Genomic DNA, 17,989 nt, shown 5'->3' with positions numbered 1-17,989 from the left:
TGGAACCATCCACCAAACTTCATGTACAGATACTCCTGAGCAAAATGGTGTTGCTGAAAGAAAACATAGGCACATTGTCGAAACTGCTCGTTCTCTCTTGTTGTCTGCTTTTGTTCCTAGTGAGTTTTGGGGAGAAGCTGTTCTTACTGCTGTAAGCTTGATTAATACAATTCCATCTTCTCATAGTTCGGGTCTATCTCCTTTTGAAAAGTTATATGGGTATGTCCCTAATTATTCCTCATTTAGAGTCTTTGGTTGTACTTGTTTCGTTCTTCGTCCTCATGTAGAACGAAGTAAGCTATCCTCTCGATCCGCTATTTGTGTCTTTTTGGGCTATGGTGAAGGTAAAAAGGGTTATCGTTGTTTTGATCCAATCACTCAGAAACTTTATGTGTCTCGTCATGTTGTCTTCCTTGAGCATATACCTTTCTTTTCTATTCCATCCACTACTCATAACCTGACTAAATCTGATCTTATTAGTATAGATCCATTTTCTGAGGATTCTGGTAATGATAGCTCTCTCCATGTTCGATCAATTTGTACTCATAACTCTGCAGGTACTGGTACTTTACTCTCTAGCACACCTGAAGCTCCATTCTCTTCTACAGCCCCTCAAGCTTCATCTGAGATTGTGGATCCACCTCTACGTCAGTCCATCCGTATTCGTAAGTCCACAAAACTACCAGATTTTGCTTATTCTTGTTACTCTTCATCATTTACTTCCTTTTTAGCCTCTATTCATTGTCTTGTTGAGCCCTCTTCCTATAAAGAGGCAATTCTTGATCCGCTTTGGCAGCAAGCTATGGATGAGGAACTTTCTGCATTGCATAAGACAGATACTTGCGATCTGGTTCCTCTACCTCCTGGTAAGAGTGTTGTTGGTTGTCGTTGGGTGTATAAGATCAAGACTAATTCTGATGGGTCTATTGAGCGATATAAAGCTAGGTTGGTTGCCAAAGGATACTCTCAACAGTATGGTATGGACTATGAGGAGACATTTGCTCCGGTTGCAAAAATGACTACTATTCGTACTCTTATTGTCGTAGCTTCGATTCGTCAATGGCATATTTCTCAACTTGATGTTAAAAATGCCTTCTTGAATGGAGATCTTCAAGAAGAAGTTTATATGGCACCCCCTCCTGGTATTTCACATGACTCTGGATATGTTTGTAAGCTTAAGAAAGCATTATATTGGTCTCAAACAAGCACCCCGTGCTTGGTTTGAGAAATTCTCTATTGTGATCTCGTCACTTGGCTTTGTTTCTAGCAGTCATGATTCTGCTCTTTTTATTAAGTGCACTGATGCAGGTCGTATCATTCTGTCTTTATATGTTGATGACATGATTATTACTGGTGATGACATTGATGGTATTTCAGTTTTGAAGACAGAGTTGGCTAGACGATTTGAGATGAAGGATTTGGGTTATCTTCGATATTTCCTGGGTATTGAGGTAGCATACTCACCTAGAGGTTACCTTCTTTCTCAGTCAAAATATGTTGCAGATATTCTTGAGCGGGCTAGACTTACTGATAACAAGACTGTGGATACTCCTATTGAGGTTAACGCAAGGTACTCTTCTTCTGATGGTTTACCTTTGATAGATCCTACTTTATACCGCACTATTGTTGGGAGTTTGGTATATCTCACCATTACTCGTCCAGATATTGCATATGTTGTTCATGTTGTTAGTCAGTTTGTTGCTTCTCCTACTACTGTTCATTGGGCAGCTGTTCTTTGTATTTTGCGATATCTTCGGGGTACAGTTTTTCAAAGTCTTTTACTTTCATCCACCTCTTCCTTGGAGTTACGTGCATACTCTGATGCTGATCATGGTAGTGATCCCACAGATCGCAAGTCTGTTACCGGGTTTTGTATCTTTTTAGGTGATTCTCTTATTTCTTGGAAGAGTAAGAAACAATCTATTGTTTCTCAATCATCCACCGAAGCAGAATATCGTGCCATGACATCTACTACCAAAGAGATTATTTGGTTACGTTGGTTACTTGCTGATATGGGAGTTTCCTTTTCCCATCCTACTCCTATGTATTGTGACAACCAGAGTTCTATTCAGATTGCTCACAACTCGGTTTTTCATGAGCGGACTAAGCACATTGAAATCGATTGTCATCTTACTCGTCATCATCTCAAGCATGGAACCATTACTTTGCCCTTTGTTCCTTCTTCATTGCAGATTGCAGATTTCTGTACCAAGGCGCATTCCATATCTCATTTTCGTTTTCTAGTTGGCAAACTCTCGATGCTTGTAGCTGCCGCATTGTAAGTTTGAGGGGAGATGTTAAATAATATTTATGTTGTCTTATTTATTAAGGGTAGAATAGTACTTTCAGTTTAACCTATATATACTTTATTTGTAATTAGGTTAAGACTATGCATTCATAATATACAGTTTATTCAGAATTCTAGCCTCCTTTTTGTGTTTGATCTCAATTAGTTTAACAAATGGGTCATTAATTTACTTTAAAAAAAGAAAAAATGGTGGACAACATGCTAAACAAAAAAGAAAAATGTTAGACATGTAGAACTGGCCTTGCAAGCATGTCTCTGCTTAAGCTTTCTCATATCGGTTCCGTATAAGGGTCCAACAATCTAGGTTTAAGTGTGTTGCCTTTTTTGTTTTTTCTTAATTTTTTTCTTCAATTTTAATTATAATTCAAATTATATTTAAAATATTATTCCTTTAAATATCATTCAATTTTGCCTTTCAATTTCATAGCATTTTTTTTTATAATATTAGAAATCATTCATTAATTATTATGTATGAATTTAATATGCAAATGTTTTTTTGAATTTGTGATAATGAGTATTCAATAAAGATAATATATATTAATCTTTTCTCCTTCAGTTGCATATAAATATATCCAAATATGATTTTCAATCGTATTTATTTATTTATTTGTAAGAAATTTCTTTTCATATCATGATGAGTTTTTTAGTTTAAAAAATATGCTTATAAACTTATTTTTTGTTAAAAACGAATTCATTAATAAGAAAATGTAGTTTATATTGAAAACATATATTTTTTGCTTGTTTTTAAAATATTAATGTTTTTAAAAAAAAAAATTTATTTTGATTACCTTTTATTTTTATTAAAAGAAAATGCAACTAATAAAAGAATATTTTTGGTAAAAAAATACATTAATAAGAGATGAGTAATTATGAAATATATATTTCTTACAAAAAATTAAATCTTAGTCTTTTTGTATAAGTATCTATTTCATTGTAAGAGAAACTCAATAAAAACAAATTTCAAAAAGTACCTTCGCTCAGGTAAATAACTAGTTTAATCTATTTTTATACATGATTTCTTCATATACACACACACACGGTTCGAATGAGTTAAGTGAATGGTCTTCAAGTTAATCCATGTCTATTATTTTTATTGTTCAAAAATAAAATCATTTTATTTTTTTTATTTTAATGATATCAAGTTTAACTGAGTTAATCAAATTATATATAATAACTCATGAAATTATTTAGATTTAATTAAATCATTATCAAAACTAATTTAAATTAAAACTCTATACAAGTCTAGTATCTACGCAATATCACATGCATAACAACTATCAATAATCAAACAGTCAAAGAGTTAGGTTTTTAAGGTGTTTTTGTTTTTTAAGATTAGTTGTCATCAAGATCTGTCCTATTTATATATATAAAAAAATTACATAAAGATGTAGACATGTAGGTTGATAATAATAATTTCCAATATATTTTTCTTAATCATGATGGCAATATATGACAAATTTTATACACAGAATAAAAAGATAATCCATCTTCATTTTATTCTCTACATAGATAATATCTAATTTTTGGTCTTGCCGTACAATGCTAGTCAAAATTATATATTTTTTAATATAAAAAAAATTACAAGTAAAAACAAATTATTTAATATTATTATTAAACAAGATCGGCAAGTTAATCTTCAAACATATTAATTTCACACCTTATTTAATTTAAGTTTAAAATTAAAATTACATGAGAATTCACCCCATATAACTTAATTAATTTGATATATTCAAAAATAACTTAACTTATAAAAAAAATATCTCAACCTAAAATTTTTTAATCCGAATTTAAATTAAACAATCTAAAAGATGGAGAGAGAGAGAGGAAAAAAAAAAAAATTCGGCTCCAGCCTTTATTTTATTTAATTTTCTGTCTGTCTTGATGTCCGTACCATATAAAAGCAAACGACAGAAACGCAGCTTTCTTCTGTATTTTGTTTTTAATTGTTCCTAATTTCCACATGTGCAATCAAAGGATGAAGAGATATAATTTAACCTATTAAATTTTGAATTTATTTTTAAAAAATTATTAATTTAAATTTTATAAATTTTAGAGTAATGAAAAACTTACATAGTTGTTATTTTAAAACTAAACTCATTAAATTAATTAAACTATATATAAATTGATTTGAACATACACATCAACTTAAAAAATAAAAAAAACACCTCGGATGCGGTGTCGATTGATGGCAAGAAGGAGCGGAGGGAAATTTTATTCGAGTCGCAGTCGTGATTAGATGGAGCACTAAAAAACAAGAATACAGAAGCATAGGCTACATGCCAAATGCCACATTACAAAATTTGACCTAGCATGCTAGTAAATTATGAGAACAAGCATACGGCCCCAGAATGTGGAAAATGTGGGCACTTGCCTACGGTTAAAAAAATAGAAATTCAAATCATGTGAAATCGATAATGGTTGGTGTGTTTAGTATTATTGTTGTTTGAAAAAAAATATTTTATAAAAAGTATTTTTAGTTGAGGTTGGGTTGAAAAAATAAATGTTTGATTAAAACTGTGGTTGAAATTGAAGTTGAATAAAAAATAGTTTAATGTGTTTGGCTAAGAATACTTTTGAAATTGAGGTTATATATATATATATATATATATATATATATATATATAATTTTTAATTTAAATATTGTAGATTTAACTGTTCTTATTACATCATGAAATAAATAATGCTTTATATAAATTATTTTTTATTATTCCATTCAACTATCTACAATTCCGTCACATCTAAAATACATCCGATAATTTTCTTGGTTTTTTAAACGCGCAACAACATAACTTGTAAAATATAATCAGGAACAAAATTATAATTATGATAAAATTCTGCAAATACTACGTCATCAAGCGAATAAAACATAATTAAAAAATAAAAAAAAATATTTTTTATTTTACTGGGTCGGACTCGGTTCAATGCATTTTGCATGTTGGACCGGACCCAGTCCGGCCAGAACAGTGGAGCGATGCTACAATGTTCACTGAACAGTGTAGCATGGTCTCACTTTTTATCTGCGCAAGAAAGCAGCAATTTGCTGCTTTCCTTCTCTTGGCGTTTCACACCTAATTTTCTGTGGGACCCATGTACAGTAAATAGCTTTTTTCCTTAACCAAACGTTCACAAGCTGCGGTTTGCTTTAAAAGCAACCGTAGCCGCAGTGCCAAACGGGCACATAAAAGAATTAGGAAAAAATTAAAATAGATTTTTCTTTTTAGAATGAGTGTTGTGATATCACGATCGCACAAATTAATTACCCTACCTTAAAACATAACACACAAGATAGTATAGAGTAAGCAAGGGGTCGATTCCACGAGAAAAGTTCAAGTCAAATTTTTATGTTGTATGATATGCAACTAAGGGAGGTTGTGAAGTTATCTAAGCTAAAGTAAAAGAAAACAAAAAACTATCAAGCAAAATTAAATAAAATTAGAAAATAATCAAGAGAACAAACCTTGGTCACAAGTAAACGTCCACCTATAGAAATCAGAATTGATCATGGAAACGAAACATCAATTTATATTTTGAATATTTATCTCTTCATAACATTGGTTAGTTAATGGATCCGTCGTATAACTAACCCTGGCCATCAAACAACCATAGTGTCTGCTCTAGTAATTTAATTCAATAGCAGCCTTAAGAACTATATAAGTTGATTAATCAAGAAAACATAATTGTCCGCAGTCTATGTTTGATTTGATTAAATGTTCTCCCTAAAATTAATAACGTAAATCCACCATAATTTTTAAACTAAGTTACTTCACAAGTTCGTATACCACAACTCCGATATTGATATCAAACTTAGCAATAGATTGTCTACAATAATAACTTAGAGTCCACTCTAGTAATTAAAATAAACAATCATAAAAAAAATAAGCATAGAAGAACAAACATATTCATCATATAAAATGTAAAGAAAACGTAAAATAAATCTCACAGCTCTTGAAATCTGAAGGTTTTCGTGTCCTTGCAACCAAGAAAAAGAGTTTAGCCTTGCATGTTTGTTGAACAACTAATCAAAAACTAGGAGGAATGCATGATTTCTAGTTTCTTAGAGGAAGGGGACATTTTTCTCTTCTTGGCTAGTTGCCCCCCTTCTTTTCTCTCATTCTTTTTATATCATAGGAAACCCTAGTCTTTATTTTACAAAATAGTCCTCTTTTAGGTAGACAATTTACATTTAAGTACTTCAATAACTATTTTTCTAAAAAAGGAGAAATAGCCTTGCATGAAATCTTCATGCTTTGACTTAGAGGAGCTAAGTTGCTCAAATAAAAACTTGGATGTCGGTTTAGATGCTTTGAAACATAATTTGAACTCGTTTCTTCACAAAACCTGTTTGTTGGCAGAATTAAGTTGTTATCTTTTTTGGCTGAAATTTGGAGTCATGAATCCAAAAAAATTTAATTTGCATTAATTGGACTTCTGTAGCTCTATATATTCAAGTCAGAATGGTCGAAGGTTAACACCGGCAGATTACAAGATTTGACTTTGAAGGTTGCGATTTCCATATCTTTCTCATTTGATTTTCTTACCTTCAATGTCCAAAAAGGTATGGATGTTAGCTTTTTAATGCCACTGTAATCACTTCATTTCAACCTCTAGAGTTCACGTTTTGCACAAAACATCGATTGAAGGTCAAATTTGTCAATTACCTTCAATTTACTCCCGTTTGCATCTTTCATCCAAAAGTGCATTCAAAACATAAAACAAAGAATATCAAGGCATTTTATATATATATATATATATATATAAACATAGACAAAACACTAGTTAAATGTGGGTGAAACTATCGAATAATATGATTGCATCAATGAGAAAATAATTTTGATGAATTATAATTGAAATGCGAAATAAAAGTTAAGAAAGGACTCCACAAAAAAAGTATTGGTGTAAACTCTGATTAAAAATCGATAACATTACCGTGAAGCTATAGTAAGTTTGTAAATAAGAAAAATAATGAAAATAAAAATAAATATATTATAGAATAAGAAAATAGTTCTGAGAACTTGGTAATCTAACTAATATGGTTGTAGTAATGATTGAATAAGAAAATTTGAATGTTGATGTAAAATCACCTACTAACCAACTTTACGCTATTAAACATAACTCTCAATGCAATTATCCAATTGGGATGAAATTTTATAAGGAGCCTCTTGACACATTGCTCTATCTTGACTCATTAATGGCATTTTCATAAATAAGCTTGGAAAACTAAAAATAATTAGAAGAGAAAACAATTGAGAATTTTCTCACTAAAACCATGGAAAGAAATTAAGATTTAAGGCAAAATAGATGAGAGAGTGAGTATTGAACACATCTAACTCAAGAATTAAAGAGAAAATCAAATGCGGGTAATGAAGTAGAGAGAGGAAACTCATTGTTTAAGTAAATATTAAGAAGACTAGAAAACTTTGATTGGTTAACATTTGAAGTTCATATCATTATCGAGTAAGATATTATAAACTCAATTGTACAAGTTTAAGTAAATATTAACAAAATTAATATGAAATTCTTAAATTTTGAATTAGATTCCTCAAATGTTAAATTGGAAAAAAGTGAAATTGTGAAAATATGATGTTCTTGGTATGAAATAGGATGTAAATGTTAGTTTAATATGCCTTGCAGTTGATCAATAGATTACAAGTGATATTATTATATTCATGTAAATACATATTTATTATCAATAAAAGCTTAATTTATCTTTAACATTTATATAATATTATATTAATAACTTTAATATTTGATTTATGAATATAGAGTAAAGATAAAGTATATGAAACAAAATGTTTTGCAAAGGAAATTACAAAGTTATTATAATTATGATATTCATATTACATTAAAGCATTGTTTATAAAATGTTCTTAGTCGATTCTCTTTTAAATATTGGATATTTATTAGAGCCGTAAGATTAATACATATTATGTTCTTTATTTTATGAAAGGAATCATTTATTCTCATAATCTAAGGAGTAAAAGATATCTATAACTAATATGTAGGTGTTTGTCACAAAACATGCACACTGAACTGATCTGCATCATAATTCCATATGAAGAGATCAACTATGTCTATGGAAAGGCTCATATGATGATTGTGTAAGTGATCCTTAGACTTAAGATCACTAAGTTATCTTATATAGAGAATGTTATGCTTTAATACTGTTACATGCTATCTTAATCCAGGTAACAAAGGGACAAACATTGGATATAACATGAACTATATAAAGGTATTTGAGTAATCAAGAGAGGAATCACCCTAGGTGGATTAAAAAAAATATTCCATTGGTTCTCAAATAGTTTGATTGAGAAATCATTGGCTAAGATAGAATAAAATTTGAAAAGAGTATCAAATCTTATTCAAATTATCAATAACTATTACGTAGAAAACAAACATGATTTAACATAACAGACATACTTCATGCTTTAATGTTAAATCAAAATATTATTGATAAAAGGATATTAATTACAATGATAAATTGGTCACTAAAAGTTAAGTCAAACCACTAATAACTTTTCTAATATTTGAGGGATCATGACTCATTACTAGACGATGCACTTGATCTTCAAATATAAATTAATTAATTGTTGAATTATAATAAATTAAATTGTTGAATTTTTTTAATTATATTTAATTAAAATTAAAATTTATATTTGGGTCAACATATTAGGAACCTAATGGGTCTCACACATTAAGAACCATTAGTCATAAATTAATCTGGAATGATTCAATTAAGTATGATTTGATTAAAATATATTTTATAAATTAAGGATTAGAATATAATTAATACATGGATTATATTTCTAGACCTAGAAAAATCAAGTAAAGACTTGATTGAGTTAATTTTTAATATTGTTCGGAATTAATATATGGATATTATTTAAGGGGAAATTGATTTTTTTTCTTCTAATTTATAGGGTTTTTTTTAGATTTTCCTATAAATAATACTTTACACCTCTTATTTTTTTGTAGTTGTTTATTATACAGAAAAACTATATTAGTCACACAATAGAGAGCTAACACTCTAGGCATAACAATCCCTCTCTTCTAAATAAGAATTTAAGAGATTTCTTTCTCACTGGTGGTTCATGTGAATTATCATTAAAAGCAGGTAATTAAATGACCTGTGGTTTACGACAACCTAGCCTTTAAAGAATCATACAAAGCCGAAGAAGATCAAATATTCATGTAATAAATCTTTAAACAACTCTAGATTTGTTTAACAGGATCCTAAAGAGTCCTTAAAAATTTGTTTTACTATTTTTATTATGTGTATGATATTTGAGAATCCAATAGTTGTAGTGAACCCATCATTAGACAATTAGGGTTGTTGTTTACATGTTCAAATTGTTATTGGTGTTAATTTTGCATTAATTTTATGTGCAATTTCTTTTTCCAAAAGTAATTTTTCTCTCATGAATTGAAGCATGCAATAAATTTATTTTTCATATTAGTATGTTTTTATGCATGATGGATGATAATGGACATTAAAGACCAATGCAATTATGTTTTTATGGTTAAATGATTGCAATATTAAATAAGGCCTATGTGTTTTGCTTTTCTTTTCTAGGTTGTAATTCTTTCTTATCTAATTCCCATTAAATGGAATTTGAGGTTTCAATGGCTTGAGGAAATTAACCATCCAATTAGAATGACATGTTAAAGGTGTATGTTTATATAAAAATTGTTATGTATGAAATGTATATTTGTGATGTGATGTTATGTATAGGACTTAATTAATTGATAATAAATCCCTCATTTATATATTAAATACATATTGAGAACATGAATAGTTGTCTTCCAATTTTATATGTATAAAACCAAAGTTTTATTCATGGATAACTTGTTGAGTCACTCAAGTTATCATTAATCGAATATATTTAACTATAAAATTGGTTATGCTTAACTAACCTATATGATTTAATGAGTCACTTGTGATCATATAAGGTTAAAGGTAGGGTTAGGCGAAACATATAAGATATGTTTAGATAAAGAGTTATGACCTAACTGATATAGGAGTCACATAAAACGTGATTGATAAATTATGTTATCTATTTAATTTAATTTATTTTTATTTATTAAGTCACTCAAGGTCGGATAAATTAAATGGAATCCTAAGCCCACTAGAAAAATGTAAGAATTGTTCTCATGTAGGAATAATAGGTTGTATGCTCTACAAAATCCAATCCTAAAGGCCCTTCTAAAATGATGAAGAATAAGTTATGAATAAACATCAACATCATATTGTTGAAGATGAACAAGTTGTATATGTGATGTTAGCCAGTATGTCACCTAAACTTCAAAGGCAGCATGAGAATATAAATGTCTATACTATAATTATACATCTCAAAGAATTGTTTGATAATGCCAATAGGAATGAGAGGTATAAGACCTATAAGAAATTGTTTTGTTGTGAGATGAAAGGAGGTTCTTTAGTGAACACCTATGTTTTGAGAAATTAGATCAATTGGGTTTTGTCATGGACCATAAGTTAAGTGTTGACTTGGTTTTGTAATTATTACCCTAAAGCTTTTCGCAATTTATTATGAACTATAACATGAACAAGTTGGATAGTACTTGCTAAAATTGCTTAATATGCTAAAAACTACTAAAGGGACCTTTAAGAAGGAAAAATACCTAATTCTTCTAGTTTAGTCTTCTAGAATATCTAAGAAGAAGGATAAAAAGAATAAAGACATTGTCTCTAAATCAAACAAACCTACTAGAGGCATCAAGAAAGACAAAGGCACTTGTCATCATTTTGATATGAAAGGATATTGAAGGAGGAATTGTAAGAAATACCTTGCAAGCGTGAAAGCAAAGAAGCTTCATGATGCCTATACTTTAGGTATTAATATAAACCAAGTCAGCTCTGAATTTAACTTTAAAATATCTGTTGACTAATTTTACAAGATCAGACATATTTCTCAAACCGTACATCGAAACGAGCTGAAATTTTACAAGGATATATTATACACATGGAAATATAGTTTTCTAAACATTTAGGCAAAATAGAGTTCAAGAACATATTATTGCAAATGGTCAAAATTACTAGACAAATCTTGTCAAATCTATCATTCTAGACCTTTATGTACTATTTGGGACATATCTGAAGCTTCAGGTGGAATTGGTTTACAATTCAAGTTAGTATGGAAACTAGACATCTAAATATTTCCAACCATATATAGTAGGTCCATCAATTCAAACATACAGGAGATAATGATGTGTTTGAAGTTAAGAATGAAAATCTGCCAAAATTTTGTAAGAATTAAAGATTCAGGCTACATAGAGAAATTTTGGAATGAAGAATTTGTTTTTATTATCCTTATTTATTTATTTGTGAAAAATTATTTTTTGTTTGGGTTCGTTTTGGCCAATTAAACATTGTTTAGGGGTTTATTTTACTGTTGGACTTTGTTAGTTGATTACTAGCTTATTCTATTAGGGTTAGTTAGAAGATACTATATTATGTTTTGTTAGCTGCAAATTTATGCAACAAATTGGAGAATAAATGTGAGTTTTTTCTTTTATTTATTTGTGGCAAAATAATCTTTCTTTGCAGAGACAAAGATCGTACACTAATTTATCGAAGATTAACTAGCTTTGTGGCGTCATTAACATACTTAAGGTTCTTAAATACAAGGTTATCTCTGGATCTAAGTTTTTTTCCAATACCTTTGGTTCTTAGGTACAAGGTTACCTATGAGTCAAGGTTCTATCAAACCTGATTTTTGACTTTCTGGGTTGTTATCTACTTTGTTGAGGATTGTTTGAACACGTGATCAAGAGATTCACATCAGTTGGTATTGGAGTTAGGCTAAAAAAATCAGGTTATATCCTTTATTTTCTTCTTTTTAGTTTTGACTTTCTTAACTTTAGTTGTTTTTTATTCAGTTTTTGATTATTTTGTGTCTAAAGCTTTGTAGTTTGTATATAAGTTTTCTTTAAAAAAAAAAAAAAGGTATAATTTTAGTTTATTGCTGTCTCAGAATAAATTAGTAGCATAAAGAGTAAAAAAAATAAAGAAAAAAAATATATCTAAAAGTCACTTTTTGTCGAATTTGCCACAAAACACAAACAAAGAAGAATTTAGACCAAACCAATTCAAAAAATTCTCAAATATTAAATAATGGTTCAAGGAGCCCTAATTGTACCTCATATAAAATTCAAACTTATTTGAAGATCATTTTCTATTATAACCAAAGTCGGGATTAAAACTTGTCGTAATAGGTCATATTCATATTAAAAGGGAATCTCAAATAAAAAAATTCAGAAAATTATATAATTTTATATATTGGGTTTCAAGGTTGTAATTGCACCCTGTATAAAATTTGAGTTTATTTAGAGTTCTTTTCCTATAAGAACTAAATTCAGGATTGGAACTTGTCATCACGAGTCTAATTCGCATCAGTAATTCATATATATTTTTTTTACTTTTGTTATTTTTCAATTATGAAAATATAATAACATCATAATTGATATATTTAGGTTCCATCTAAATATTTTTTATATAACCTTTTCATCTTTTTTCCTTCGCATCTTCAAAAATATTCATTTTACATGCAAATTCGTTTGTTACTCGTGAAATTATAAACATAGTTTCATCTTTGCTTGTTTTCATATCTTTCTTGCTTCTTGAGTTATATAAATATATTTGGATACACTACTATGAATGTTATATTTGCTGTTGATTTTAGTTTCGCAAGTGTAGAAGAAAGGTGAGATGAGAGGAAAAAGGCATAGCAAATATATTTGAGTGAAAAGACTTTATTTGAGTGAAATACAAGAATAGTGTAAACATATGAGGGAATAGGAGATGAATGTATATTTATTATCAACTAACCAATTTTCAAATTCAAAGATGTCGAAGATAAGCAACAATATGGCAATAGAGAGAAGAGACAATGAAATTGTAACTCAGTTACGCATTATGAATCAGCAAATGGATCAAATGACCAATGAATTTGGAGATAGGTTGGATAGATAGGTTGGAGAGACAACGTGTTAATGATCATGGTAGGGTTTAAATTAGGTCTGAGCAAAGAGAATTTAATGTTATGAGGGTTGTTAGACGAGTAAACACTAATATGGATAAGTTTATGGTTGATAATGCGGACATAAGTTATGTTGATTTTGCAGATGTGTCTATAGGATATAGGAAACATTTTGTACAGTAACAGAATTTTCAGTTTGAAAGGGAAAGATATGATGATAATTTCAGTCAGAGGGGTATTTATAGGTATCAAGACTATAATGCTGAGTTCAGTGGAGATTTAAGTATAATTAAGCTAAAAATACTAGCTTTTCAAAGGAAGAATGATCTTAAAGTATATTCAGAATGAGAGAAGAAGGTAGAGTAGATTTTTTAGTGTCACAATTATCCAAAACCCAAGAAAGTCAAGCTTGTTGTGATTGGTTATACTAACTATGTCATTATATGGTGGGATCTGTTAATGACAAATCACATGAGAAATTATGTAAGGCAAGTCGATATTTGGGATGAGATGAAATCCCTTATGAAGAAGAGATTTATATCTAACCACTTTTATAAAGAATTGTATCAAAGGTTGCAAAGTTTGAGTCACGATACAAAGAGTGTTGATGAGTACTTCAAAGAAATGAAACTCGCTATGATTCGATCTAATGTTAAGGATGATAGAGAGGCTACTATGGTTAGATTCATGAATAGTACTTTTAATCATGATATAGCTCATATTGTGAAGTTACTTCATTATATGGAGTTAAAGGAGATGGTGCGTATAGTTATGAAGGTGGACAAACAATTTCAACAAAAAGTAACCATTTAGCAAAGCCAACCATTAAGCCCTTTGAAACCTTAAAAACCCAATTAGAAGGTTAACATTAGGGGTGGTCCATCACAACAAAATAAGGAGGGCAAGGCCGAATACCCTAAAAAGAAGAAAGACACGTCGATCATTATTAAAGGTAACAATTTTACTCCTACTTCTTGAAACCATGACATTAAATGCTTTTGTTATTTGGGTTTTGGTTATATTGCTTCACAATGTTCAATCAAAAGAGTCATAATTATAAAAGTTAATAATGAGGTTGAGACCAATGAGGTGGATAAATAGAAAAAGATGCCATCATTAGAGGATTTTGATGATGTTTGTGTTAAGTATCTAATTGAGGGAGAGACATTTATGGTGAGGAGAGCACTGAATATGTATGTCAATATGGATGATTCGAAAGGTCAAAAGGAGAACATATTCTGCATGAGATGACATGTTCATAATAAGGTATGTAGCTTAATTATAGATAGTGGTAGTTGCACTAATGTATCTATTATTGAATTGGTGAGAAAGTTAAACCTATATATTACCAAATATCTCATATCTTATAAATTATAGTAGTTGAGTGATGGTGGTAAAGTAAAAGTGAATAATCAGGTTTTGGTTGCTTTTTTCATATCAATGCAATCTAGTCACTTGTTGCTTGGTAAACCATACCAATATATGATAGAATGACAAATAGATATTCTGTTGAGATTAATAAAAAACCTATAACTTGTGCATTTTTTTAAGCAAATATACGAGGAGCAACTAAAGTTAATTTTAATTTAACTTTTTTGTTTTTATTTCTAGAATGTGGTTTGACATATTGTCTATTTACAAATATAAATCCAAGATTTTACTATTAAAATAATATGAAGTATAAGGCCAATAAGAATAATACGTAACACGGGTGTCTATATGTATGCATTTAAATTAACAAATATTGAAATCGTTTTGTTTGATTTTGATTGTCTTAGCTAGAAGATTCCTTTAGTTTTCAACAAACTTCATGCTCCAATCTGGACTTCCTCCGGTGTTTTATTTGGTCTATTGGCTTCTTTTTTTAGAAAAAAACAAAAACCTTTTTTTATACTAAAATATATTTCTATCACGAATTGATAAAACATTTATTTTTTTTTAAATAAAAGGCACTAAGATTTAATTTTTAGATTAAGCAATTTATTTATTTTAAAATCAATAATTGACTTGGTCAAGGATTTATTAGATTAGTCACCCAAACTTTGTCTATATTAATTAGGTCAGCGACTCTATAATTAAGTTAATTCTCAAATTAAACTTCGAGTCACCAGGCTTTTATGTCGTGAAAGCATAGGACGTTTTCCGTTACATTAAACTAGATTATTTATGAATTGCATATAATTCCAAAACAAAATGTGCTTTCACCGAGGAGAAAAATATGTATGAAAATCTAAGGAGGCTAAATAGGTTATATCTTAGATTGAGTTTGAATTCTTTGAAGAATATTGAAAATTTATATAATTATTAATTTTAAAATCTATAAAATTAATTAAAATATATACAAGTCGGTTCAGATATTCATATTAATAATAATAATAAAAAATAGCATGAAACATAATCGGGTATATCTTCTTGTTAGAAGTGCCTTGTTATCTCCAAGAGAGAGGTGTAAGTACCCAATATCACGACAGCAACACCAAGAAGCACTACAGTCCATAAGACCACCATCTCAAATCCAAATCGCTGATAAGTTCCAGAAATCTTCATGTAACATAAGGATGGAAGTATAATAGAAGCTGTCATACTTAAAAATGCTCCGACCAGCGACATGAGATCACCAAAGAAAGGGAGAGAGAGGGCTACAATGACATTGCTGATCACCAAAGCCGTACCGATGAAGAGGCTAAATGGCCTTTTCTTGCCGTTCATTGGAAGCCAACTTTTGGTAGCATTTACAATTGGAATGATCATCAGGGCGTACTTTGTTATGGGACTGACCAGTGTGGTGTATATTGTCAGTCGTGAGCTTAGCTTTTCGGTTGGAAGGTTTAGGGTTATCTGCGACTGAACGCTTGGTCCAAACATTAGGTAACCCATAACCGCCATTGATGCGTAGCTAAAGGAGCATAAAATAAAGCACAGAAGCATGACCTGCAATTAAAGCAGCACTAGGCATTAACTTCAATGAACCTCAATCATGTAAAATCGTAAACATAGAAGCCAGTTTTATGAGGAAGTAGAACATTGCAGAAATCAGTCATGATGTTTGCTTACGTTAGAGAACTGACGCTTGTTTTTCATGAAAGTGTAAAGGGTGGGGAAGACTGGATGTGCACAGTAACAGAAGGCATACAAGCTTAACGCAGTAGGGATTCCACGCCAACTCACTAACGTTCCCTTTTCCTTAAATCCAACCCCATCAAATGCACCAGTCCAAAAAATTGAGATAAGAACGATAGCTGAAGCTATTACCCCACTGGCAGAGATATAAGATAGAATGCTCATGTCATCCAACCAAACCGTAGGCAAAATGATAAGGGCCACAATTATAACAGAACTTTGTCTGCCACCTATTTCAAACCCTGCGACTTCAATCCCCATGTTAGGGAATAAATTTTGTAAATTATCTCCTTCAAGAATCAGGAATCCTGTTGAAACTAAATACAGTTCTGTGTACATGAGAACTGAAACCAAAATTCTTCCCTTGTTACCAAAAGCACGCTCGCCTATATCAGGATAAGTTCTGATATTTGAATCCAAATCCATACATCTTTGGATCAACAAGCCGGTGTAAAAGGCTGCAGTGGAGATGACAAAGAGAAGGATCAAGCTCAGCCATCCACCTGATGATAGTGCATAGGGAATTGAAAGGATTCCAACTCCTGAAAAATCAAACCGAGAACAAATTTGGTTAGAGTTTGAAGACTACAACAGAAGCAGCGTCAATGTTGAAGAGTAGAACCTGACAAGGCATTGAGTCCGTGGAAAACAGTCTTGAAGGTAGATGTGGAGCCTGAACTTGTAAGACTGTAATTTGATTCCACATCTCTCAGTTTGCATCCTAGCCTGTGTTGCTCCTTGTCAACTAGGAGAGGCACAGCCAACGATATTTCATCATGAGGCATGGTGTCCATGATATTGCAGACAGCTGAAAGAGAGAGAAAGCAAAATCAGCTGAAGGTTAGAATCTGCAACTTTTTTCTTTCTTTCAGAAAAGTTCAGCTTCCAGCAGGTGTTACTCAGTGTAAAGTTATACCTCCCAAGAAGTAAATATTCTCTCTTTGCAAGCCTCAATGGCCTCTAACTTACAAGGCCGCTATTACGTATATACACGCATTTTATAGTGTCAATTCCTAATGGTAATTCAAAAGTATTTTAAATGTGTCTATAATGAAATGAAATCCTTCAAACACATGAAACACGTCCCCTGTATAGTCCTGATCGAAGAACTGCAACGTGTGGAACAGTGCGACCTTTCTTGTCGTTGTGCTCTGAATAAGACTTTCATAGGGGAATTTACTGCTAACTCCCCACTTTTGGCCTGATTTTTCATCGCGGATTAGAATAATTATCTAATGTTAATGTCAAGCAAGCACACCATACTGAAAAATCAAGCTGAAACTTTGCAAACAAAGCGGAAACGTAAACCAGATAAATTTTCACATATTTTCGTACGCATAAGTCCTGTCAACGGTAGTTTGTTGTTACTAGACTAGCACCTGCTCATAAACCCATGATTAGAAAGTCATGTTTTCTGAAAGATAATAATTAAAATATAGGACTATACTCTCTTAGCAGATTCATGAACATTCATTGATTTCATGTTGCAAATGTTTTCCCCGTACTCACGGGGTGTCTGGAATCGTAGTTTGCTTTTTAAAATAGTTTTTTATATTAAAATATAATC

At 30.5% G+C, this 17,989-nt stretch overlaps 1 protein-coding gene across 1 annotated transcript; it reads right to left on the bottom strand.

The window, feature by feature from the left end:
* Nucleotides 1–15,717: 15,717 nt before the first annotated feature.
* On the bottom strand, nt 15,718–17,348 carry LOC118049545 (amino acid transporter AVT1I-like). Its single transcript, XM_035059566.2, has 3 exons — nt 17,045–17,348; nt 16,357–16,964; nt 15,718–16,233 (listed from the first exon to the last, which is right to left on the bottom strand). Exons 1-3 carry the CDS (start codon nt 17,214–17,216, stop codon nt 15,718–15,720), a joined length of 1,296 nt encoding a protein of 431 aa, XP_034915457.1. The 5' UTR covers nt 17,217–17,348.
* Nucleotides 17,349–17,989: the final 641 nt, after the last annotated feature.

Source organism: Populus alba, chromosome 17, assembly GCF_005239225.2.
Source record: "Populus alba chromosome 17, ASM523922v2, whole genome shotgun sequence".
NCBI lineage: Eukaryota > Viridiplantae > Streptophyta > Magnoliopsida > Malpighiales > Salicaceae > Populus > Populus alba.
This window is presented reverse-complemented; position numbering and strand designations above follow the sequence as displayed.

Coding starts and splice junctions, on each gene's coding strand:
- LOC118049545 (XM_035059566.2), bottom strand. CDS start 17,216: ATGGACACCATGCCTCATGATGAAATATCGTTGGCTGTGCCTCTCCTA. Junction 16,965..17,044: donor CGGACTCAATGCCTTGTCAG/GTTCTACTCTTC, acceptor TTGATTTTTCAG/GAGTTGGAATCCTTTCAATT. Junction 16,234..16,356: donor ACAAGCGTCAGTTCTCTAAC/GTAAGCAAACAT, acceptor CTTTAATTGCAG/GTCATGCTTCTGTGCTTTAT.